This window comes from Trichomycterus rosablanca, chromosome 7 (genome assembly GCF_030014385.1).
Source record: "Trichomycterus rosablanca isolate fTriRos1 chromosome 7, fTriRos1.hap1, whole genome shotgun sequence".
NCBI classification, from domain to species: Eukaryota; Metazoa; Chordata; class Actinopteri; order Siluriformes; family Trichomycteridae; genus Trichomycterus; species Trichomycterus rosablanca.
In genome coordinates this window covers 36,408,540-36,435,573 of record NC_085994.1, presented here as the reverse complement: position 1 = coordinate 36,435,573, position 27,034 = coordinate 36,408,540, and the positions used below count along the sequence as shown (strand labels likewise).

The window sequence follows — 27,034 nt, the reverse complement described above, 5'->3', positions numbered from 1 at the left end:
CTTTTACTGTCCAGCTGATGGGTTCTATCTGAAAGCTGTTAGATGAAGAAATATTAGGACAACATTTATTATGGGCTCTTATGAGATTTTAGAAGGCATAATGACAACAAAAGGTTTCCCCTATCATCAGTAGATTGTTATTTCAAATATAAACAATGCTATATCATCCAAATCCCGGAAGTCCCAGCAAGCCTAACCGGTTTTCCAAAAAATGGATTGCCCAGGGAAGGGCCCCCAGGTGCTTTTAACTGGTCAGTAATATTACTATATGGCCAAACGTATGTAAACACCTGACCATGAGCTTGTTGAACATCTCGTTCCAAAACTATGGGTATGAATATTGAGTTGGTCCCCACTGGTAACTATAACAGCCTCCACTCTTTTGGGAAGGATTTCCACAAGAGTTTACAATTTGTGATGGTAATTCTTTTTAATCTTCACAGTTCGGCAACTGTGTCTGACCTTACAAATGCTCATCCCCATAGACAAAGTCTTGTTTTTACTGCATTTTACAAAATGTCTCAACTTTTCTGGAAACAGAGTTTGTACAGGACAGCATGGTGGCTCAGTGGGTAGCACTGTTGCCTCACAGCAAGAAGGTCCTGGGTTCAATGCCCCAGGCGGTCCGGGTCCTTTCTGTGCTCCCTGTCCTCCCTGTGTCTGTGTGGGTTTCCTCTGGGAGCTCCGGTTTCCTCCCACAGTCCAGAAACATGCAGTCAGGTTAATTGAAGACACTGAATTGCTCTATAGGTGAATGTGTGTGTGTATGTGTGTGTGTATGTGTGTGTGTATGTGTGTCTGCCCTGCGATGGACTGGCACCCCGTCCAGGGTGTTACTGTGTGCCTTGCGCCCATTGAAAAGCTGTGATAGGCTCCAGCCCCCTAAAGACTGCCATATGAAAAAAAGAATTCAATTTTAAAGCCTGACTAAAGTTTGTGACTGTTGTTGCTGAGACCTGAAGTTGCTTAATATGGTCCCAGTAGCATTTCTCTGTTGTATGTATGTACAGAACTTTTTAGATGTTCCCATTGCAATGTCTATGTTTGCCTCTGAAGAATGCATTAATGAATGCTTGATCTTATGCACCTGTTATCGATGGGTGTGACTAATTAACTAATTAGAAGTGAATGTCAGATAGTGTATCATTTTAACACTTCAGTGCTTAAAGCAAGAACTTACCACTGTGCAGCAGAGAGGCCAGAACCACCAGAGAAGAGCCAACACCAGCAGGAGCATCAGAATCAGCAAAGCTATGGCCAGGATTGTACCATCAGACTATAAAACAATAGAAGGATACCAATGACGGGGGTAGAGCACAGAGAAATGAAAGAATACAAATTCTGAGAGAGCATCTGAGAGATGCTGTAAGCTTATAAAGAGTAGATGGTTCTGGAGGTTTTAGTGCTGACTTACTTTAGTCAGTGCCTGAGCAGAGTCTAATGTGATTAGTTTTCTACTTAAATGCTTAAGACTTAACCAGTAGTTTAGGAGTAAAGATGAAATGCAAACCAGACCCAAAATCTTAGATACATTTGAGATAATTTACTAGGCCAAGTTTCAAGATGGTGCATGTGTAGACAGGAGCCAATACATTACTGGGTTAGATGCACTGGCGCCTTTTTGAAATGACTGATATAAACATTAGTGCAGTGAAGCAACAAAAAGAAGAAAAAAAGTCAACCAAGAAGAAAAACAGGAGGAATTTGTGGAAATTAGGAGTGATTCAGGAATGCAAAAGCTGTTGGCCATCCATGCCAGAAAGGAAATAGTAGACTATGGGATGTGCTCATTTATAATCACAGAAACTAATCAAAATATGCATATTTTAAAAGAGAGAAATAAAGGTAGTAGAAGATTCCATTAAATACTTTAAAGTGGGATTATAATCCATTTTATTATAACTAGACCTTTAATGCAGGATTAATTAGGTGCATCTCTTTAAGCTCCAAAAGTATTTCAGATCAAAATGACTTTGCTAAGTACTATTTAAAAGACAGATTAAAGTTAAACTCATAAGTTTACGTAAGTTTTTAAAGGACAGGTATCTTATGACTTCTTACTTTTTCCTGTGACTATATGATTAAAACACAAACTTCTTTGTCCCAAAATGTTACAAAATTTTAGTTCTTTAATAAAATTAATTAAACCTGCATTTCAGAAGTAAAATTATATTATAAAACTTTTTTGCCCCACCAATTTTTCAATTTTATTGATGCATTTTCTCCCATTTTATTCCCAATTTAGTGTAGTCAATTTGTCTTCCGTTGCTGGGGGATCTCTGATTGCAGTCGAGGTGTGTATATTGCTGCTCACACATCCTCTGAGCCGTGTGCAGCCCTAAACGGAGCCCTTTTTTACCCATGCATTCTGCACAGGGTCCTTGCACAGCGTTTGAAGACCCCACCCACATAGTCTGGTCATCCCTCCCTGCAGGCACTACCAATTATGCCCACTAGATGGCGCCCAGCCGACCAGTAGCAACGCTGAGTTTAGAACCAGGGAGTTCAGAATCTCGGCGCTGGTGTGCTAGCAAAATATCCCGCTGCACCACCTGGGCGCCTCTTAAATTTAATTTTAATAAAGAAGTTTGATGTAATCATTTAATCACATGTACTCTTGCAGAAATTATTAAAATCCCCAATTTCTTTTACTTGTTTATATTGTTAGCTGTAAGTATTATAAGTATTAGCATTTAATTACTTACACAACTCACGGTGGTGATGGTCACAGAGCTGGAGATAAAACTAAGGCCTTCGTTCATGCTCACATAAAGTGAAGCCGCCCTACAAGACCACATGTAGAAGACTGTTAATATTGACTGTTGATCATTTTGTCTAAACAGAATGATGTTTTTATTTGTATGTTTGTCTCCTGTTACCAAATCTGATACTGTAAGGTCAACCTCACTTTTTGCAAATGATTAAAATAGGGTTTGCTAATTACAAATCTGTTCAAATTAAAGCTCTTTTTGAGTGGTGCAACATAAAGAGGTGAGAAGTTTAAATTGACAATGTATGAGCCCTTAGATATCAAAGGTCCCATCACTGGCATTTTAAATAGGACAGTCATGGCCCTCATCCAAGTGTTGAGCCGGCCACTATGCTTCACTTGTCTTGGTGGAAGTATGTTGTGTTGCCCCCCTTGCTTTGACCTTTCAGATTGGTTGTTATTGTACATTAAAAGAGAACTAAACAGTGGAAGGAACTATTTATTGTCTAGATTTTAATGAGTATAACTTACGTTCCTTCCCATAGTACAGGAGCTGGACATAGCAGGTAAGTGTCCTCCACTACCAGTGGCTTCACCACTGGAGAATACAAGAATGTTGAATGGTTATCTTTTATTAAAACTTGCAGGGCTAAAACACTTATGGCCCCAATCCAAAAGTATGGGCATTAATATGGAGTTGCCCCTAACCCTATCACCACTATGTCACTATAGCAGCCTCCAATCTTCTGGAAAGAAAAATTATTTTCATATAATTAATTTTATATATTATTTAGCAATAGGTGTGGCTGAAACACCTGAACTCAGTAATCAAAAGGGGTGCCCACATACTTTTGGCTAAAGATGGACTTCATAGAAAAAATTTATCTGGTCGTATTGGAAGCCGATTGACCTTAGGTCCTGCTGTTGTTGTTCCACAGAAGGATATTAACTGAATATCCATGATAGAAAGTTATTCCTTTAGTTTCTTAGCCCAGGGCTTGAGTGTTTCCTCAGAGATGTGGTATGTCAGACTCCAGCCAGAAAAAACAGACACATTGCCTGTCTCTATTTGCAAACTGTTAGATATGATGAAAAGGTCCAAAAAGTGCTGTAAGGTCTGTCATGTTATAAGAAATACATGGACTCTTTGACCATAAGGGGTAAAAAGTTATACGGGCCAAGACAAACCAGGTTAGATATCAGACTCCTGAATTCATTACCTCATTGCCTGGGTCAGTTGTTTGAGGGTGTTCGGGGGGTTATGGGTGGGAGGTGGATAAGGTGTCAAAGTCCAACTGGGATTAAATATGCAAATTATAGTCTGGTTTCTTTCTTAATCCACTGCATGAAGGATTAATCCAAGTCCAAACTTTAATGCAATGCCAAAAGAATTTTCATGCTGGCTTAAAGCCCTGTATTGGTCACTGTGTTTTATTGTTTATCCATACCACAAGGAGGGGTCTCTAAATAACACTCCTAAGCAAAGACATGTGTATTCAAGATTTAAACTTTGTATAAAAATGATCAGAAATAGCTGACAATGCAAAATTCACCAGTCTGCTCAGTAAATCCTCTGCAATACACCGACTTCGACTATGGATGCAAGTAGCCAGACTTATGTAAGCTTTCATTATTTGTGAATCACGAGTGAATCATGAATCATGTTTGTTTAAACTACAAACTGCAGTGGAATTTAATACCTAGCAAGTCGTGGCCAACACACAAGCTTTACTTTCTTTTCCAACATGTTTTCTTCCACATGTCAGAGACAAAACTTAAGCTATTGATGACCACACAGTGAGGAAATGGCCATCATCGGCGCATGTGTTGTTGATTAAACACGGGTTTTAAAAATCTGGGTGTAGCTGAACTCAAACTGGGTCACTGCAAAAAACAATCGTTTCCAATTACTAGTAACAAAACTTGTGAGAATTGCAGCTGGCATACTGAGAATACTGTTGACTACTTTGCAAACATGGGTCCATGAGCACTAAGATTAGTAAGGATGTGTGAATATATACACTGATCAGTCATAACATTAAACCCACCTCCTTGTTTCTACACTCACTGTCCATTTTATCAGCTCCACTTACCATATAGAAGCACTTTGTAGTTCTACAATTACTGACTGTAGTCCATCTATGTCTCTGCATGCTTTGTTAGCCCCCTTTCATGCTGTTTCTCAATGCTCAGAACTCTCCCAGAACCACTACAGAGTAGGTATTATTTGGGTGGTGGTTCATTCTCAGCACTGCAGTGACACTGACATGGTGTTGGTGTGTTAGTGTGTGTTGTGCTGGTATGAATGGATCAGACACAGCAGCGCTGATGGAGTTTTTAAACACCTCACTGTCACTGCTGGACTGAGAATAGTCCACCAACCAAAAACATCCAGCCAACAGCGCCCCATGGGCAGCGTCGTGTGACCACTGATGAAGGTCTAGAAGATGATCAACTCAAACAGCAGCAATAGATGAGCGATCGTCTCTGTCTTTACATCTACAAGGTGGACCAACTAGGTAGGAGTGTCTAATAGAGTGGACAGTGAGTGGACACAGTATTTAGCGCTGCTGTGTCTGATCCACTCATACCAGCACAACACACACTAACACACCACCACCAGTGCTGAGAATGATCCACCACCCAAATAATACCTACTCTGTAGTGGTCCTGTGGGGGTCCTGTTCATTGAAGAACAGGGTGAAAGCAGGCTAAAAAGGTATGTAGAGAAATAGATGAACTACAGTCAGTAATTATAGAACTACAAAGTGCTTCTATATGGTAAGTGGAGCTGATAAAATAGACAGTAAGTGTAGAAACAAGGAGGTGGTTTTAATTTTATGGCTGATCAGTGTACACTGTGTATAACTTAAAGGTTTGGATGCCTATGCATGTTATCATCTTACATCATTTAGCCTCAGAACTTGTTATTCATCCTTCCACTACCTGAATATTTCAATAATTCCCTAAATCAATAGTTCAATAATTTCCCACAAGATAAATAAAGTGTCTATCTACCTATCAATCGATTGATCGACCGACCGACTGACCGACCTACCTGACATGTACAACAATACGTTTTTATTGACTTCTTTGTGAAAAATATAATTGACCAACACATAGATGTTATAGAACATTTATTTAGCTTTGCTTCTTTAATGGTATCATTTATTGTAAAGCTAAACCCCTTTACCAATAGGTGGTCCATTTTGAAAAATTACCCAAAGGCAAGGGGGTGGTAAATGAAACAACAATGTAAAGTAGTGCATTTGCAGGCACAGATACTGTAATACGTTGCAGATAAAATGATTCTTTTAAAACAAAATATGTAAAGTTTAGTGTCTAAGGTGGTCAGTTAAGTACTTTGCATTTCATTGTTAGATCTTGAAACATGATCTGTTATTCGACCTTATGGTGGAGGAAACACATAGAGGAAAGAAAGTCTGCAGGGGGTAAGGAAAGCGTTGATGGAGGGGGTAAGAATCCTTCATCCACGCTGCCTCTGTTATGTCCTCTTCTGTGTGGTGTTTAAACATTGGTTTGAGATGGAAATGTGGGTCATAAGTTTCAGATATGTAGAAAAACAGATAAAGGTTTTTACTCTTATTACTGTTTTTGCTTTAATAAAAAGGCCTCAACTTTTATTTGGTAGCTTGAAACTTTAAAGTTGAACAAACTTACAAATGTACTCACATTTAGAACTACAGTACACTGGTGGTTAGGTTTTTTCTTGATAAACAAAATGCACCAACTTTTATTCTTTATATCTCATGCATCTGGTCCACAAACAACCTCTTGTAAATACTCCAAGTGCCATTAATAAAAGGATAAGTGGACTGGCACTAGTCATGCCCAACTAAAGCCCCCTCAGCTTCTGGCAGTGACAGGACATAGAATTGTAGCTAATTACGCAATTAAACAACCTAAATCAAAACATGCTGTCTGCACGGTAACAATCGAAAGAAGCCAAACAGCTACGTTACGCAAGACTAATTTATTTTAACTTGTGTAATCTGTTTTGAACGTTCAAATACTCTTAATAATTTGTGATCTGGGTGTAGCTGCTATTTGGGAACTTATAAACTACTATTATAAATCTATTTGTGTATTAGTGATACGCTACAGTTTAATGTGTACATGTGTACAAACTCAGTAGTTTATATTACAATAACTTGAAGTAGAAATGCAGGAATTGAAATGATTCTGGAGCTGTTCACAGTAAATTGAGATTTACATTTGCCCAGGGGCTGATCTTTATAAAAAGCAGCCCTGTTAAAAGAAGCTCTGTATTTTTTGTTGATTTGAGCAGCAGCCTACATTAGTCAAGCATACTGATAAAAGTACTGATTTCAAAGCAGGTAGCTATTTCTTGAATAGCAAAGCATGCTAACAGCTTCTAGAAGCACATTTGTTTTTCGTTCTTTTTGTATTTTAAATCCTAAGATGGACATGACAACAATTACAAAATACAAAAGTGTAAGTAAACAAACTTCACAAAGTTCTGGTAAACTGCTCGGCTAACATCACCCTCTCTCTACCCAACACCCCCTTCCTACACACACACCAACAACATGAACTTACTTTGTATGCTTACACCGATTAGGCATAACCACCTTCCTAATATTGTGTTGGTCCCCCTTTTGCTGCCCTATAGGCAACAAACTGTGATGCTCTGTGTATTCTGACACCTTTCTATCAGAACCAGCATCAACTTCTTCAGCAATTTGAGCAACAGTAGCTCGTCTGTTGTATCGGACCACACGGGTCAGCCTTCGCTCCCCACATGCATCAATGAGCCTTCGTCGCCCATGACCCTGTCCCCGGTTTACTACTGTTCCTTCCTTGGACCACTTTTGATAGATACTGACCACTGCAGACCAGGAACACCCCACAAGCTGCAGTTTTAGAGATGCTCTGACCCAGACGTCTATGTCAAACTCGCTCACATCCTTATGCTAGCCCATTTTTCCTGCTTCTAACATCAACTTTGAGGATAAAATGTTCACTTGCTGCCTAATATATCCCCCCCACTAACAGGTGCCGTGATGAAGAGATAATCTGTGTTATTCACTTCACCGGTATATATACGTATATATAAACCAAATAAAAATTACAGTTACAGTAATGATAAAAATAATAATAATTGTAATAATAATAACAGTATTGTACTTACTCCTGGTAAGAGTGTCATTTATTTTAAAGGAGCATAACACTTTATCCACATTCCTGGCGTGGAGGAACCCATTTCCTTTTACAACAACCTGAAATGATTCTGTGGAAACAAAAATAATCAGCCACAGCAATATTACAGTAACTAAGGTATTCAATCACTAGTCATTTAAATTATGCTAGTAGAAAACAACTGGTGACATAACTTATTTTTATGACAATTAAAAAACAAATTATCAATGATCACAGCCCTGATTGCTGAATTGTTTGAAGTGATGCCAGTTAATAAAAATGTCTAGCGTTTCTCTGAGCCTGAAACATTAAAATCACTTGAAACCTCACCAGTCTGACCAAAGTGGTTTAGAAAAGAATCATTTTCACCAGTGGCTTTGAAAACCGTATTGTGGTGAGTGAGGTTTGTTGTTCCCTACCAATGTTACAAATTCATGCAATCCGAAGCAATCATGCAGGATGAAAGCCAGATCATGTACAATCTGCTGAATAAGCAGATACATTAGGACACATTTTATTTTTATTTAGGTTTTTATCTTGGGCCAAAATGTTTTGATGTAAATGTGAAGAATTGAACTGGATCTATAAAAAACTGTCAGTGCCAGATGCTTTTGAGTAAAGATGAGTGTTTTATGCTCCTGCCAAAAAGTTACTATTTATACATCCTTTGTAGTCAGACATGACTTAGATCCTCAGTGTAACCTTCTTTAAACAAGACGTGTAGTGTTTTTACCCCATACCATTGCATTGCCATCTTTTTAGGAGTTTAAATTACCGTACCCTGCAAATCTTTTGATCTGAACAAGCTTCCATCTTAGTTTATTCACTCAACATTTGTGTATCTTAAGGTCGTTTTAGTGTTGAGGAAATTAGTACAATGTGAGAATTTCCCTTAATGTAAAGCAGTGGTCAGACTAAATTCAAAAAAATCTGCATGATTAAAATTTTTAGAACATGCAAATCATTTATTTTAATAGAGGTTTAGTGCACTTTTTAAAGTAATATTGGTAAATGTTATTGCCACAAATTTGTGAAAGTTGAAAGTTTAAATAAAAAGAAACAAAAAAGGGTATGTTATGTACAAAATAATAGTCACGCTTAATATTTTATATGCGCATTTCACTAACTAAATACAAGCAGACTTTCTAGCTATTGACGCCATCGAGCTATTGTTATCTGACTTTAATTTAAAAACCTTCCAGAATGAATGTGTATCTGCCAGTCACATATTAACAAAACTAGAACTAAAGAGAAAAACGTAAAAAAAAAAAATAACATAATAACAGCTTATGGAAGAACTATGAAACCAACTACTTTAAAATACATTGCAGTATAAAATGTACATAGAATAAAAAATAAAACTTTTGATATGGGTAAATCTTTGCATTGGACTGTCCCATGTGATGTTGCTTGCAAATTTTAGCTAAACTTAACTAGAAACCAAAATACAGAAGAAATATACACCACTCACCTCCAGCACATATACTGGAAGGTTCTGCTGCAAGAATCTCAATGCAGGATATTTTTAAAATCTGAGAAGAAGAAAAAAATAGGCAAAATGCAAAAATTATTAGCATCTATCTATTTATCTGTCTGTCTGTCTGTCTGTCTGTCTGTCTGTCTGTCTGTCTGTCTATGTTTGGGGAATATAGAGACCCCTCTCATACATAAATAAGCTAATGCAAGCAACATTTTATGTAATATATATGCTAATATTAAAATGAGAGGGGTCTCTATTCCCCAAACCCCAAACTCTACATTCAGAACAATGAATCAGCAGGTTCTAAAATCCCAACAATTTTAATAAATATTCCCCTTCAGAACGAACGCCCAGATCGCCTTTATTTGTCATATATACATATACAGGTGTACAGTACAACTAAATTCTTTTTCCGCATAACCCAGCTCGTTTGGAAGCTGAGGTCAGAATGCAGGGTCAGCCATTGTACAGTGCCCCTGGAGCTGAGAGGGTTAAAGGGCTTGCACATAGACGTGGCTATGTGTAGCAGCAGTGACTAAATGGCAGAGATGGGATTCAAACTCTGAAACTTTCAGAGGCAACCACTGTCTTTTGGTGTAAAATACAAATCTTCAAAACTATGACCTGAATCAGTGTTAATCTTTGTATCAACTGCAGGATGCATCTCTGTGTCGCAGGGCACAAATGCCTTTGGAAAAGAAGGTTGAGACCCTCTGACCTAAAGTACAGAAGTGCAGGCCACACTCAGTGGACGTGGGCTAGCCGTGGACACCGCTGTGTCTCCCGAGCTTCACAAAAAAGTACAGTTTAGTACCATGTTTTCTTAGAGCCGGCGTTCTTTTAGTTTTTTACATTTTTACATTGTCTCTCACTGTCTTCTAGTGTGCACTTAGTGCCCAAAGTTCCATCTGATCATCTTTTGTCTCGAGCTGTTGAGTTTAGACCAGGAGCTTTCAGCACACAGTTAATTGGCAGCAGATGTTGTCCAGCTGTGGCAGCCTCATTCCTAAAACACCTCTTTAAGTTTTGCCTCAGGACCTTTCACAGTTAGAGGGGGTGATTAACATAATTTAATAGCTTTGAATCTAGGATGAAAGGATGTGTTAAACATCCTTGCTTTGATCCTTGGTTTAGGATGACTTAAGCAAATCTATGGCGGGGTTACAACAGGTCTGTCTCTGATACCTCCTCTGGGTTTGATCCCAAAATTTTTAACTAAGCCTGGTTGAATATGTCTGTTATTTTTTACATTCATGTTTTTTTCTGCACTTCCTCTTTCATTTCTACTTAAGAAGAAAACATGTATTTTTTCAAGACCATGCATAAGCCCACTTCATGTTTAACAAATCTGTTTATAAGTCTTGACTAACATGGAGATACATGTTGTGGGTATACAATTACTATCTGTAGCCCATCTGTTGCTCTGGATACCAACATCCAGATATAATTTTTTTTTTATTATTCACTATATGACCAAAATGATGTGGACACCTGAGTATGAGCTTGTAGGACAATGCCACTATAACAATTTCCACTTATCCACAAATGCTTTTTGAAGTATGGCTGTGGGAATTTGTGCCCATTTAGTCAATACTGCATTTGTGAGGTCAGGCACTGACATTGGTCATCCTGTAGATGCCCAGTGGAGTTGAGGTCAGGGCTCTGTAAAGGCCACTTAAGTTTCTCTGCAGGGGGCAGTCATGCTGGAACAGAGAATGGCCTTCCCCAAACTGTTACCACAAAGTTGAAAGCTTATAATTTATACCTTCACCATTGTGGTGAATAAAAACATACTCAGTATTTACTTTTGGCCACAAAGTGTATCTACCTAGGCAGCTTAAACATAAGGTTTATGGATTTTCCAGCTGTTGAATATGTGACACAGTATTTAATAACTGATTAAACTTGAGGAATAATGTTAAAAATCTCAGGACAGAAACTCTTACCGAACTAATCACACTCTGCAGAGCTTCAAACCCATCATTTACAGGAAAGACATGATCTTTGCTGTCTGCGATCTTGGCCAGCTGTAATGAAATCGTAAACATATACTGTCACCTACCTAGGTAGTATTTAAACGATATACTGTACATTATAAGCACAAACATAAATCTTTGTCTAAATCTTTGGCAATCTTGCATTGAGAAATGTTGTTTTAAAACTGATTGACACAAGGTGGTGAGCCATGACTCATTTTTGATTACAAAACTTGGAGACTTTGGTGGAATCATGATTCCTTCACCAGATTATGGGTTTCAGACATCCAATTGTCTTGATGTTTAGTAAACACAATCAAGTTGGTCAGCAAAAACATTACATACTTTTTTGTAGTTTCATTAAATAAATAAGGATTCAAATGAGTTTACAAATCACAGATTCTTGTTTTTATTACATTTTACTAAATGTTCCAACTTTACTAACCAGAAATGTTAGTAATAAAGATGCTTGGGGGAGCTAGTGTGACACAGCTGTATATGTTAAGAGGTAAGAGTATTATTTACCTGTGTTTCATTGAAATCTTTTACCCCAACACAATAGACGGAAGCACCCAGGCTACGGGAACGATTGGCCTGACGAACAACACAAAAGCAGATCGGATGGAATAGATTAAAAAAAGTTACATAGCTTTATGTAAAGCATTAATGTAAAATATTATTCAACTATTATATACCTAAAACATTTTAATATGTTGTTTTTAGTATTATTATTAATGTAGTTACTAATTTAAACCATTATGCGAAGTATATATTATTTTTAGAATACAAGTTGTCAAGGGTCTGATTTGCCAAAAAAGTAGATGAGTAAAAACATATGTGGGCAGTGGAGGCTTAGTGGCTAAGGTACTGGACTAGTAATTGGAAGGCTGCCGGTTCAGACCCGACATCTGCTAGGTTTCTACTGTAATTAAATTTTTTTAAAGTGTTTCGTATTTATTGGCAATTTGTTTACTGGCCTTTTACCTTACATCAAATGTGTCAAACTCAAGGCCCCAAGTCATTTTATGTGGCCCGCAAGAGCTTAAAAGATGTATGATTGTCTTAAAATACACTGTAAAATCGTACATAAACTGCATCTCCCACAATGCATGTGAATTTTGTGACCCGCAAAGTGACCGCATCCCACCACTAGATGGCAGTGTTTCCACATCAGCGTTTAACTGAGGCGGTTTTCCAACAAGTGATGTTGTGAAATATTTACAAATAATCCCAAAATGTACAAGAGAGAAATCTGAAGCAGAAGGAGGAAATTTAATGAAAGATGGGAAAGTGAAAACAAGTTTGTGCTTCAAGAAGAAAAACCGGTACGTCTTTTGTGTTATGAGGCCGTGTCTGTGGTAAAGAAGTACAATATAAATGTAGATATACATTATAAATATACAGTATAAAGTTGGCATTTTGACACCAAACACAGAATTTAGCCTCCCAGAAATGACAGCAGGATAGGTTACAATCGGCCCTTTGAGGGCACCATAGTGCAGATGTGGCACTCGGTAAAAATAAGTTTGACACCCCTGCCTTACATTCAGATTTTTATTATTTTCCCCTGTATGCACTAACATTATCTTTTAACTTCTTTAAGTGCCCTTATGAATCTTGGCATATAATTTATTTTTAAAATGAATTATTTAAATTCATGTTTGTGTGAAAGCCTGTTGTGAAGCATCTAATGCATTCATCTAATTCCACACCTTTCTGCACTTGCGGTGGTTGTATGATAGAGAGGTCTGGTTTTGGGATCATTTAGTTTGCTTAATAAAAATAAACCTTATAATATTCATGAATTCTTTTGTTACTTGAAATAAAGCATTAATCTGCAGTTCCTATAATACCATCAGAAAATATTTATTCAGCTCATTAGCTCAGATCATTGTCCTTGGAAAAAAAGTTAAGTAAATATGGTGACACCCAAGATGCATTGTTAAACAAACTGAACTTAAGTCTATATGAGCTGATGCCGACCCGCTTTTTAAATTCTTATAATCCCTGCATGGCGCCTACCTCTCTTTCAGCATAGTAGAAGAGGTCCTCATGCAGCTCTCCATCAGTGAGGGCGATGATGACGCTTGCTGTGCGGTACCCTGTCAAAAGAAACACAAGTAGGAATAATGCCAATGTTTTTACAATATATATTTGCAGGGAAAACATCAGAAAGCAACATGGCTGCATTATAGGTGTTTAATAAACTAGATGTAGTGAACATACCCTCTATGTTACCATGGTAAATCTGTTCACTTGCCTAGAAAACAAAGTTTAACATCAGTCTTAAGTCCACACAACAAATACTGAATCCTAATCTTCTCTGGGCTGATTGCACCAAGTGGTCTTAACTAGGGATGTACTAATCTGATACTGAGCTTTTGATCTATACAGGCCCAAACAACATTTTCATTTCTTTCTTTTTTTTCTATTTTTCTTATGCATTTTGTCCCAATTTAGTGTAGTCAATTTGTCTTCCACTGCTGGGGGATCCCCGATTGCAGTCGAGGTGGGTATATTGCTGTTCACGCCTCCTCCGACCCGTGTGCAGCCCTTTTGCGGAACCCTTTTTACCCATGCACTCTGCACAGGCGCCTCTCTATCTGCCAATCAGGGTCCTTACACAGCGTTTGAAGACCCCAGCCACATAGTCCATCATTCCGCCCTAGCAGAACCGTGTCTGCTGCAGGCACTGCCAATTATGCTACTAGATAGTGCCCAGCCGACCGGTGGCAAAGACAAGTTTCGAACCGTTTCAGAATCTCGGCGCTGGTGTGCTAGCGGAATATCCCGCTGCGCTCATTTCTGTCTTTTAGTGAGTCCAGAATAAACTTTTTTCAACAAATAAGCCAAGAAATTATCTCCAGCTTAGCTGCTTAAGTCATTACCGAAACAACAACAACAACAAAAAACTTTATTTATTGGTTGGAACCAAATGAAATCCATCACTGACTCACCCGTTGAATGCCTTCATGCATGAATGTGTCTCCTCCAGGCAAAACTCTTTGGAGCTCCTCCAGACCTTTGCGAATATTGTCTCTGACAAAACAGATAAAGTATGAAGGTAATGTTAAGGCAGATTATTAGAAATACTGATCAGACAAAAGCTCATTTAACCAACATAAAATATCATACTGTATAAGAACCAGCAGTAGCATTTACATGAGACTGTAAGGAACATGTAAATCATAAAATTCTGTTCTTTAATGATTCTACATATTTAAAATACTTAATACACCATGTGGATAAGTGTTGGGACACCCGTTCTAGTTATTGACTGACAGCTGTAATAAACAAATTATATAAAGAACATTATGTGCTTCCAATTTTGAAGTTCCAGCACAAAAGTCCCTGTGCACAAAGCAAGGTCTTTAAATACGAAACAAAGAAAAGCTCGGTTTTTCAGCAGTGCCCAGCCATACAAATGTGTTTTTTTTACTAAATGGGCATAAATTCCCACAAACATATTTCAAAGTCTTGTGAGAAGGCTTCTTAGAAGACAGCTGTTATAGCTGAATAGGTGAAATAGGACATCTAACAAGCTCATGGTCAGGTGTCCAAATACTTTTGGCCATATAGTGTAGGTTTGTAGTGGATTTTCTGACAATATGACAACATTTGCTAGTTCATAAATATACATACTGATACTAGATTCATAATTTTGTCATGTTGAATGTTCTGTACTGACATTTGTGGCATGACCTTATTTTTTTCTTATTTTTTGTTTGTGACCCATGTTGTCACCCAGGTTTCAGCTTTTTTTTTTATACACGGCAGACTTGTGAAGTTTCTTTGAGCTCAAGGCAACACTTAGCGATTGTAATGATAGGTACACAGAGAAGTCAGCAGTTGTAAATAATAATAAAAAATCATGAAAGAAAAGAGTGCTTACGCTCAGATGTCTACATACTTTTGGCCATTTTCTGTAAAAACATTTGGGCTGTAAAATAAGATGATAAATTTGGTTTATACCTTGTTATAGGATTCAGAACCTGCATGATGAAAAGTTTTTAACTAGTATTTTTTGGCCTGCAAACAGTTAAACAATGCAATTAAACAGTAGCAATGTCGATGGATGCCACCTTAACAGCAAGTCAGATGTCCTGCTTGACCTGCCTTGGTTAACTGTAAGTGCTAATAATATAGAAGCAACAAAAGCTCATTTAAAAAGAGCGATTATTCTCGCAGCAGCTGTTCGATCCAGTCTGTTACTGTATGGGTCATTAAACTTTTCCAGATCTTTCTGAGGGGATTTAGTACAGCTGGAATCGTAGCTTAGCCAAGATGCAAAAAATTCTTTTATAAAATCATGAAATCTTTCATGTGGGACATGCCTAATCCTCATTGCAATCCATACCCTACTTTTCAGTGTCACAGAGTTCAAGTTCACATTTTGCTTGCCTACATAAGCAGTATATAAAATAAGAGTAAGAATTCACCAAATTAATTATAGCACATTACTAAAAATTATTTGGTCAGATCCAATGGGCAAAAAAAAATTAGACCATATATCGGTCCTATTAAATACCTAATTATTTATGCCCTGCAAAGGCTGTCTGGTTAAATGTAGTAGAAAGTTCTTGGATTAACAGCCTAGTTTAAGTTAGTTCATTAGAAGATTCTTCTGTCCATTCTCTCCAGTTCTACAATCACTAGCTCAGAGTGGTGGTGGTTTGTTTATTATCCGAAGGAATGGCCATACTACTTATCACAGGGGGAAAAATCCACATCTGCTTAATGCAAATTTGCTAGTGAAGTCCCACAAGGTTTGGTACTTGGTGCATTTCTTTTCTTGCTCTACACCCTCTATCTCAATAAAATTGGGTGGCTTGGTGGGTAGCACTGTTGCCTCACAGCAAAAGTGGAGCAGTCCAGGTTTGCATGTTCTCCCCGTGTCTGTGTGGGTTTCCTCCGGGAGCTCCGGTTTCCTCCCACAGTCCAAAGACGTGCAAGTGAGGTGAATTGGAGATACAAAATTGTCCATGACTGTGTTTGACATTAAACTTGAACTGATGAATCTACCATTCCTGTCATAAAAGTAACCAAAGTGTAAAGCATGACGTTAAAATCCTAATAAATAAATAAATCTCAATCCAATGTATTTAACTTTCTTCTCAGATAGTTATACTGATTAAAGATGTGTAATTAATAACAAAATGCAAAATAGTAGCATGTCCACTAATGGTCTTAGGCACTAGTGGCCCTCACTGATTTGCCCCTTACAAGCCTTTGCACTTTCACCTGTATTGTATGTATTATGTTTTTTGTTCCTATGTTGTGTATTGTTAGTAGGAGGAAGCTGTTTCATGTGAGTACTTATCTGGTGTAACTGGGGCTCTTTCGGCTAAAAAACAGAGTTTTAATGCTGCTAGACTAGCAAAGCGTTTTTTCCTTATCTTTTTCCATTCATTGGAAAGCACAACCAAGCTTTGGTAGCCATGCCAGTTTCATCTCATAAAAGTCTGAGTACTAATATATTACCTGTAATCCAGTTTGGATGAAAGCTAGACTTTGGAGGCAAAATAATCTCCTTATATCACCTTTACTGGATCAAGTGCTGTCTGTCTGTCATAATAATGAGTTTTTATTCTTTACTTCTAACAGATGAAGTCTGCCGTCTGCAGCTGAGACAGACTGCTGCTAGCCCTTGCTGGCTCTGACAATAGCAAGGCAGATGGTCAGGAAATCAGGCATGTATGAAACGGAGAATCAGGAAGACAGTACACATTGCTCATTGCTCCCAGACACAAGGATTTTTGTGATACTTGGAAGCACATGTTGGGAACTCGGTCAGGCAGATTTAAGTGTTAAAGATGGTGGTGACATCAAGATCATTCTTGCAGCAGCTGTTCCATTTAGTCTTGTACTGGAGGGTCATTAACCATTACCAAATCAAACTCCAGGGATACGGAACAGCTGGAATCATCACATTTTGTTGGCAGAAAGTTAAAAATGTTCATGTTGTCATGCGAGACGTATCAAATCTTTCCTGCAAAGGATACTGTACTCTTTCAGTTAAAAATGTTGGTCATTTAAGGTCATATTTAGCTTGGAGTTAAATCAGGCCATGGTATACAGTGGTGGCAGGTAAGGGTAAATAAAGGCAGGTTTTAGGAACTGTTAGTAGAGATTATAATGAGCTATCATGAATTTGTTGTTGGAGGAAAGGCTGGTGTAACCCAGTGGTGTCGTCATGGCTATTTACGCAAGTGTGAGCCAAATATTCACATTTACACTTATTGTACTAATGATCACCATTATCATCATTTTCTATTTTACCACCGCTTCATCCTGGTCGGAGTCGTGGTGGTGCAGTAGCAAACCCTGGACAGAACACCAGATCATTTCAGGGCCTCAGCATTTCCCCCAACCTCAGACATAGCCAATCACAACAGTATGTAGCATGCTCATATGGGTTGTGGTCAGAGCTCTGTGCTTGCTACTCAAGTTCCTTATGACCAACTTGTCAAACCATGTCTTTCCAGACCTTGCTTTGTGCATATGGGTACAGTCTGCTGAAATAGGAAGCCTTCCTTAAACTATTGTCTCGGTGTTGGATGCATATAATTTAACAATGAATGGATATATAGTTGGGGCGGAATCAAAATGCTCTTTGTTATTGTTGTGGTCACGTGGTATAACAGCTGATCAGTGGCTGCAAACTTAAGTTTTTAATGAATAGATAAAATCCACATGTTTAAAGTCATAGAAGTTTATTAAATATTTACAGTTTTGCCGGTTTACTTACCTATCTTCTGTTAGGTGCATGAGAATCTTGCCCTCTGTGGAAAACACGATGAAGGACATCCGTAGCTGTGGACTAAAGTCAACAAGAAAACGAGTATCTGAATAAAACTGGTAAACATACTACAGTGCTTATAAAAGAATGTCCTGAATAAATGATTTTGTCTGCATTATCATAAACAGCTGCATTGTAAAGAGTGCCTAAAAGTCACAGAGATCTAAAACTAGGTACAAAAAGATGATGGGCCAAAGGGCGATTCAATCATCATCTAAAATGTATTGCTGATTCAGAATATTTAATTCTATTCTGTTTTAAATTACCAGAAATAACTGATAAAAAGAGTCTTAACAATGAATTACATCTAAAAATACTAATATGTGCACCCACATATTCACACATTACTTTAACAATCAGTGTTATTCAACTCCTACCTTATGAATTTGTGAGCCAAATGTTCCACAAAATAATAAATCTCATTCCAGTGATGCTGTACACTTCCAGACCTGGACAAAAAAACAACATTATTACAAAAACCCAACATTTTATTTTAACACTTTCCTTATATCTGTCTATCTATCCATCCATCCATCCATTCATCCACTGGAGTATTAAATACACACACACACATATGTCTTCAGTGTAGTCAAGTTGACTTTTTTAGCGAGAGCTGTTTAGCAACAGATGAATAAAATGTAGAAGACAGCCAATCATTCACCAAGACTGACAGTAATAGCAAAACAGCTTATTCTGAAGACTTCTGTGACTTTCAATCTATGGAAGACAATTTCAATCCTGTTCAACAGGTCAGATTATCACATTTTTGTCTCTTATTGCTGCACTGCTCATTGTTTATATGAACAGAAAACATAGATGAACATCTCAGATGTAAAGAAGTAGCCCAAACAAGCTCAATAAATAGAGTTCTTAGTGTTGATGCATAACGTATTGAGTAGCACCACACAAGCCTAAAAGCACCATGTGCTTTAGCATGTCAGCTAAAGTAGTGTAAAGTATATTGCCATTGGAAAATATGTGATTTCTGATAAATCTGGGTTTGCTGGATGCTAGCAGAATGCAACATGCTTGAATGCAGGATAAACAATGGTTTGTGGCTGTTGTTCGTCGTTTAAGCCCTTAGTTCCAGTTAGTTCCAAGGGAATTCTTAATGCTATAGTATATAGTCCTGAGGATACACATCTGATCAAATGACTTTGCCTTGTAAGTTGTGAGCATGTAAGATTTAAAGGCAGCTGTTTTGTTGAGTATCTTAGTCACAGTGTTCGAGTGTTAATGCTGTTTTTAATGTTGAGCCAGCACAGACTCTTTGCCCTCACTAGAATGAAAAACCAAATGCAGACACAGATTGGGCACTGAATAATGGGTTCACAGCTAGAGGCGGTACTTAGGAGGTTTAATGTCTCACAGAACTGTAAAAGGTTTGGCAACCCGGTTTGTGGCAAGAGTTCAGGAAATGCTCTTTTTTTGTGTAGAGGCACAATGCTGCACTCAGCAGACACAGCTAACCATGAGTGTCACAAATGGTGAAGGAATATAGTGTGAATGGCATGTTTCATTTAACGAGTTGTTTTTGAGTCAGGCAGGGCCACCAGTATGACCTGTGTATTTATTGTGTCGGAGGAAGGAAAGGCTGGACGAGGATTTACCTCCTTAACACTTCGACCAGACATTAATAATTGCTGTTGAAGAACAAAGAGTGGTGGAAGAATACTTGGAGAGTAGCATGGTCCTCCATACATGCTGACATTAAAGAATTGAAAAACTTCAAGATGAAAAGAATATTAATGTCTTACCTGGTTACCTTAGGTAATAATAATAATAAATAAATAATAACTTAAGAATATACAAGAGAATTGGGCAGTTGTAGCCTAGAGATTAAGGTACTGGACTAGTAATCCAAAGGTCGCTGGTTCAAGCCCCACCACTGTCAGTTTGCCACTGTTGGGCCCTTGAGCAAGGCCCTTAACCCTTGTTGCTTAAATAATATACTGCTAAATGCCGAAAATGTAATGTAAATGTAGATGGATATACCCAAATTGGAACAACAAAGAAACATCAGACTGTGTGTCCTGATATATTGGCCATCATCAGTTCCTGAAATTTGTATTTCTCTTGTGGTTGAATGGAATTGAACTTCTGAAGTGATGTTTCAAAATCTTGTGGAAATCAAAAAAGTAGGAAGCTTTTTCATAGCAAAACAGGCCGACTCAATATTAATGCCCATGGGTTTGGAATGCAACACTTAACAAGCACATGTGGATGTAATGTTCATGTGTCTGTTAGCCATATTCTATTCCTCTTCAAACAAGCTAAATTATCCAGACCATGAGACATAATCAGCCATATGCTAACCACTGCCGGGTGTTCCCTGTTGGCTAACGGCAAACATATTATATAACTGTATTTTCCAAGCAAAAAATTTCACTTGTTAGAGAAATTGGAATGAACTCATTTATTCAGTGTTGTGGTTTAGATTTTCCTTTTTGAATTGCTAAAGCTAGTCTGGTAAATATATCTGAATCTGAGCCAGATGTGAGCCTGAAACGAATCGCTGTGAAATGTATATACGAGGGTTCTTCAAAAAGTTTCTGCACTTTTTAAAACTCGATTTATTAAGAATTTCAAAAACAAATGACATCACTTTTCTACATAGTTGTTTTTCCCAGCATCGTACCAACCTTTTAATGCCATCAGCAAAAAATGTTTTTGGTTGAGCGCGTAGCCACTGATGCAGCGCTGCTTTCACATCATCATCACGTGAAAATCTTCTTCCCCTTAAAGCTTCTTTGAGCGTCCAAAAAGGTGGAAATCAGATGCCGCTAAATCCGAACTATAAGCGTCTCTCAGACACAACCAATTACTGCTCCTCCCACCCTCACTGCTTCCAACCAAAATATAAAAGTGTGGAAACTTTTTGAAGATCCCTCGTACATTACAGGAACTGCTGTGAACACTACATGCCAAGTACATCACACAGGTTGCTCCTTCCTTTCTTGCTGTAAATGAATTAGAAGCTGATGAGATCTGGATAGCTGGCGAGGTTACAGGATTTGATAGTTTGCTGCTTGGGCTTGGAGCTTCGTCATGACCACAGAGAGGCAAAATGAACAAAAACAGCTGAATGATGATTTTATCTCAAAACAAACACAAACACAAAAACACACCACAATAAGAACAACAACCAGACACATACTGCACAAAGAACATTTGTTCAGTACTGAACCACTGGATTTTTAGAACAACAAATTCCATCCGAGTTAAATTACTACAGTTAATAACAGTATACAGACTATAAAACCTACTTTAAAGTGTAGATTAACTCAAGTTTGTATTAAAATACACCGATCAGCCATAACATTAAAACCACCTCCTTGTTTCTACACTCAATGTCCATTTTATCAGCTCCACTTACAATATAGAAGCACTTTGTAGTTCTACAATTACTGACTGTAGTCCATCTGTTTCTCTACATACTGTTTCAGCCTGCTTTCACCCTGTTCTTTAATGATCAGGACCACCACAGGACCACTACAGAGCAGGTATTATTTAGGTGGTGGATCATTCTCAGCACTGCAGTGACACTGACATGGCGGTGGTGTGTTAGTGTGTGTTGTGCTGGTATGAGTGGATAAGACACAGCAGCGCTGCTGGAGTTTTTAAACACCTCACTGTCACTGCTGGACTGAGAATAGTCCACCAACCAAAAATATCCAGCCAACAGCGCCCCGTGGGCAGCGTCCTGTGACCACTGATGAAGGTCTCGAAGATGACCAACTCAAACAGCAGCAATAGATGAGCGATCATCTCTGACTTTACATCTACAAGGTGGACCAACCAGGTAGGAGTGTCTAATAGATAGGTATTTAAAAACTCCAGCAGCGCTGCTGTGTCTGATCCACTCATACCAGCACAACACACACTAATACACCACCACCATGTCAGTGTCACTGCAGTGCTGAGAATGATCCACCACCAAAATAATACCTACTCTGTAGTGGTCCTGTGGGGGTCCTGACCCTTGAAGAACAGCATGAAAGGGGGCTAACAAAGCATGCAGAGAAACAGATGGATGACAGTCAGTGATTGTAGAACTGCAAAGTGCTTCTATATGGTAAGTGGAGCTGATAAAATGTACAGTAAGTGTAGAAACAAAGAGGTGGTTTTAATGTTATGTCTGATCAGTGTAAATACTAAGACAAGATCTTACGTGCTTAAAAACAAGTATTAATTGATTTCTTTTCTTGATGATTCCCAATGAATAAAAAAAGTAAATATATGTAGTAAGAGTAAGCATGACCTAAAGTAATTATAGAAGAACAATGTGACAAAATGATTGCTTCCTATTCACTTCATTGCAACTCCCTTGTTTTTCTATTGTTACTACGATACAGCTCCCTCTGTAGACTCAGCAGCCTTAAGAGCCAAACATTTGGGACATCTGGAGCCAAGAGTGAAAGGGTGCAGGTGCGACCTCTGCTGAGATGGTTGATTCACAGATAGTAGTGCATGACTCTCCAGACGTGATACTGCTCTCTGTGAGACCCTGTTTCTGGCTGGTGAAAAGAAGTGGGTCGGCGACTGCACACATACCAGAAGTACAATGTAATCTGGTTTCCTCCCACCCTCCAAAAACATGCTAGTATGCAAATTGGCTAAACTGATTTGACCTTGGGTGGGACCACCGTGCCTCAGATAAATACATGTGACCTATTTTTCAGTATCAATATTTCTGTCTCTCCAGTGTCCCTGCGTCAGACTTGCTCACGAAAGCCCTGCATCGCAAAGCACTGGCTGCCACCAAGGAGCTTCTTTAATTGCAAGCAGATGCTGTTCCATTTGTCTGTCCATTAATTCTTCCTGTCTCGTGTCCTGGCTCACAGAGCTGTCTAAATCTGTTGGCTACTTTCTGCCAAAAGAGGCAATTATGGTGAGCTTATGTAATTAAGAGTCAAGCCAACAATTAAATCAAGATGATAATCCATCAGTATAATACCAGATCCTTTACCAATAAAGAAATGCATGAATGCAGTTCAAGTCAAATGATAACATTAATTTTTAATGTGAGTTTTCTGGGGAAATAAAAACGCTGGGTCAAGCAAGCTTGATGTAGTCATAAGTTTAGAAGCCCCTGCTCCAAACTCAGCACCTTAAAGCTCAACTGAAGTCTGTTGTTGATCACACTGATGGCCACAAACTCCCACAGACAAACTCCTAGTTCTTGTGGAAAGCCATCCCAAAAGAGTGGAGGCTGCTATGGATACAAAGTGTAAGATCCAACAAGCTTATGATTGGGTGTCCACATACTTTTAATGATATAGGTTGTATTTTTGATAATGATTGTGTCAGAGTGGCAGAACAGACACAAAAATAGAGACGACAGTTGTTTAGATCTTGTAGAATCTTGTTGCCTTTTTAGTTGGTTCATCAGGTACAAAGAACTGTTTACCAATTAAAAGCACCAAGATTTGATTAAGCTTCTAATGTAACTGGCCACTTTATGATCACACCTGACTCCTAGTTAATAAAATCTGAAGGGCCTGGATGTTAATGACTGTGATGCTGGCTCATTGACAAACATATATCTTTGAGAGAAAGTTCAATAACAGCAGTTAAGGAGGGACCAAATAAAAACCTAATAAAATGGCATAAGCTGCTGCTAAAAGGACCTGCTTAAGCCAGCACCAGTCATTCCAGTTTCATTCACATTATAGATTTAAACAATCTGGTATTTTAAAATGAGCTTTATATTCTTTTTTATTAATCCCAGTCAAGCAAACCTATTGTAGAAACTGAAATGGAATGTATTCTTTGTCTGTGTTTATATCTATACAAGAACTCACACATTTAAATACATCTGCACCTCCTAATTAAATCTGGTCCACTGACTGGTAGTGTGATAAAGAGTGATTAAGTGATTAAAATAATTTTCAGTCAATTTAGAAATACCAGATTGCTGTCACAGGTGAAGGGCTGATCTAAAAAGAAGCACCACAATACTGTGCTTCCAGGGATTAGCATTAGCACTCAATGGTGCATTCATCTTCAGTAAGGTTCTTTAGACAAGCATTTATACTTTTGTTCCAGTCTAATGTTTGTTTGTTTGTTTGTTTATTAGGATTTTAACGTCATGTTTTACACTTTGGTTACATTCATGACAGGAAACAGTAGTTACTCATTACACAAGGCTCATCACTTCTCAAGATTATATAGAACACAGTCATGGACAATTTTGTATCTCCAATTCACCTCACTTGCATGAAACCGGAGCACCTGGAGGAAACCCACGTGGACACAGGGAGAACATGCAAACTCCACACAGAAAGGACCTGGGCGGCCCAATCTGGGGATCGAACCTGCCAGTTCCAGGGTAAATCATCTCACATAATCAGCATTTAGTTAAAACCCTTTATCCAAAATCTCACTGCATCCTCTGTAGAACACCATTTCTTACACTGATCTCCATCTAGAATTTGGAATAGATGCAGTGATGTACTAATTTACATTTAATTTAAATATACATTAGCAGCACTGCACATACAACCCAAGCAATTTGTTAAGGGGCCTTCTTGGGGGCCCACCACTGGCAACCTTGCAGTGATGGGGCTTGAACAAGTGACCTTCCGGTCAATAATCTCCTACTGTCAAATTTGTTTGCTTATGAAAAATCTTTTGCAAGGCTCAAGTAAACACAAAGAGTGGCAGAAGTTTGGGTTACAGACAAAGAAATGCCTTTGTCCTATAGCAAACCTACTCATGCCAGAACCCATGCCAGTTTATATCACAATGACCTCTAAAAACTGGTGACTATTATATGTTTCATAATGAAATGGATGCATCATAAGACAAAAAATAACAACACTTTCTGCAGAACATCTCTGACATAAATATCAGTCCTTTAAATCTCTGTACTTCAAATGCTCTTGATTAATATTGATCTCAACAACCAACAGTTTTCTTGAGGTTCCTTGAAATTAAACAAGCTCCAAAATCATTATTCATTATTATTAGTATTAGCTTTTTTCAGTTAAGACTTGTCTTCTTGTCCACTTTTTCCTAAAAGCATAAGAACTATGACAGTATATTGGTTTATTAAAGTAACAGAAGATATGGATCACTCACTTGTCCAGGACAAAGTAGAGGTCGAAACCTCCATAGCAAGAAGGTGATGTTGCTCTTTTATCTGGAGATAAACCTACATTCCCATCAGCCATCCACACCAGCATGAGCCACAGCAGTGCAGCCATGCACCAGCACTTCCACGTACTGTGAAGCATGTTCCTTCTGCAAGTAAGCAATATGCCACCAACAAAGCAACACCAAAACTTAAACCATGAGAAAAATGAAATGAAGTCCCAAAATGTTGAGAATTCTTCTGCTTCTTTGATGGAGATACTCCACACTGCAATCTGTAAACTGGCTAAACCATCTTCAGAAAAAGTGTCTGAATTTAAAAGTCCAGGAATTTGACTGTGCAAATAGTGACCTGGGTATTAAAAATGATGTATTTACTGCTACAAAAAAGTAGATTTTTTTTTTCTGTGTAGCGAAAAAACACATTACCGACAACGATATGAAAACCTAAAAACAAAGGCACATGTGTAAACACAGACACGAACTCTAAGCAGTCAATTGCCTCACTGCCCCAGTTTCTTTAGAGAGTGTGTGTGTGTGTGTGTGTGTGTGTGAGAGAGAGAGAGAGAGAGAGAGAGAGAGAGAGAGAGAGAGAGAGAGAAATTGTGTGTGTAGGAGAGAAAGAGAGAGCTAGAAAATGAGCAAGAGCAAAAGTAAAAAAGTGAGAGAGAAAAGGAGTTAGAGCAAGAGCTAAAAAGAACTCATGAGAGAGCTGAGATGAGACAGTAAGAGAGAGAGAGAGAGAGAGAGAGAGAGAGAGAGAGAGAGAGAGAGAGAGAGAGAGAGAGAGAGAGAGAGAGAGAGAGAGAGAGAGAGAAAAAGTGCAAGGAAAAAAAAAGAGTAAGAGCTAGAGAGAGTGCAAAAGAATAAGAGAGTGCCCAACAGAGGGCACAAGAGAGAGCTGCAATAAAAAAAATAAGAGAGAGAAAGCAAGAGTAAAGGAGTGAGAAGGAGTGAAAATAGAAAAAGAGAGAGGAAGGGAGAGAATGCATAAATTCGCTGTAAAGTTGCTGATCAAATTCATGATTAATAATTCGATTATGACCGATGAATCCGTTTGATGGTCTTACATGGACTCCCGAAGGAAACTTACACAGACAAGGGGAGAACATTCAAACACCACACAGAAAGGACCTGGACCACTCACCTTGGGAATTGAACACAGGACCTTCTTGCTGTGAGGCGACAGTGCTACCCACCGAGCCACCGTGCCACATATAATTACAAATGAAACCATTGAATGCATGATATCCATGATAACAACTGAATCCATGATAGTACTAGACGTTCAATGATTTTCGGTTTGCCCAATTGCAGTTGTCAAGGTTTTTCCTTCACTTCTTCATTCTGTAGCCCTGTTTACAGATTTAAGTTTTTTATGTCGCTGCAAAATCAGTTGCATTTGGGTTTTAAATATGGCACTTATAGGCACTTGGGTGGTGCAGCAACTATTATGCCAGCCCACCACTGCTGAGATCAGGGTTTGAATCTCAGCTGAGTGCCTACACAGACATGACTGGCAATGCCTGAGTGGGATGGCTAAAGCCCTATGATGGACTGGGCGACATAAAGGCTATCCAAATTTAGCAGAGAACTTGGATCCAACAACTGGATTTACTGTACCATCAGGTATGGTGTAGTGGAAAAAGGACATCAGTGTACATGCAGACATACTAATTGTCTCCAAATCTTTTATCCCAAACAAGAGCTATATGTCAGAGCTACATGTCGTTTTGTTTTGGCACAACCTCACTTTACATTTACTCAGTACAGTGTACTAGCCGTGACTAGGC

At 38.4% G+C, this 27,034-nt stretch overlaps 1 protein-coding gene across 1 annotated transcript in view; it reads right to left on the bottom strand.

Moving 5' to 3' along the window:
• antxr1a (ANTXR cell adhesion molecule 1a) overlaps positions 1-25,497 on the bottom strand; it is a 44,794-nt gene extending 19,297 nt beyond the window's left edge. The window contains exons 1-13 of the mRNA XM_062999333.1: positions 25,230-25,497; positions 18,524-18,595; positions 18,096-18,167; positions 14,305-14,386; positions 13,574-13,607; positions 13,370-13,449; positions 11,873-11,941; positions 11,318-11,398; positions 9,363-9,423; positions 7,884-7,982; positions 3,242-3,308; positions 2,706-2,784; positions 1,181-1,276 (exon numbers count right to left, since the gene is read on the bottom strand). Of these exons, the coding sequence (XP_062855403.1) occupies positions 1,181-1,276; positions 2,706-2,784; positions 3,242-3,308; positions 7,884-7,982; positions 9,363-9,423; positions 11,318-11,398; positions 11,873-11,941; positions 13,370-13,449; positions 13,574-13,607; positions 14,305-14,386; positions 18,096-18,167; positions 18,524-18,595; positions 25,230-25,384 (1,047 nt within the window). The 5' untranslated portion in view covers positions 25,385-25,497. The remainder of the gene's footprint in view (positions 1-1,180; positions 1,277-2,705; positions 2,785-3,241; positions 3,309-7,883; positions 7,983-9,362; positions 9,424-11,317; positions 11,399-11,872; positions 11,942-13,369; positions 13,450-13,573; positions 13,608-14,304; positions 14,387-18,095; positions 18,168-18,523; positions 18,596-25,229) is intronic.
• Between the last annotated feature and the right edge of the window lie 1,537 nt (positions 25,498-27,034).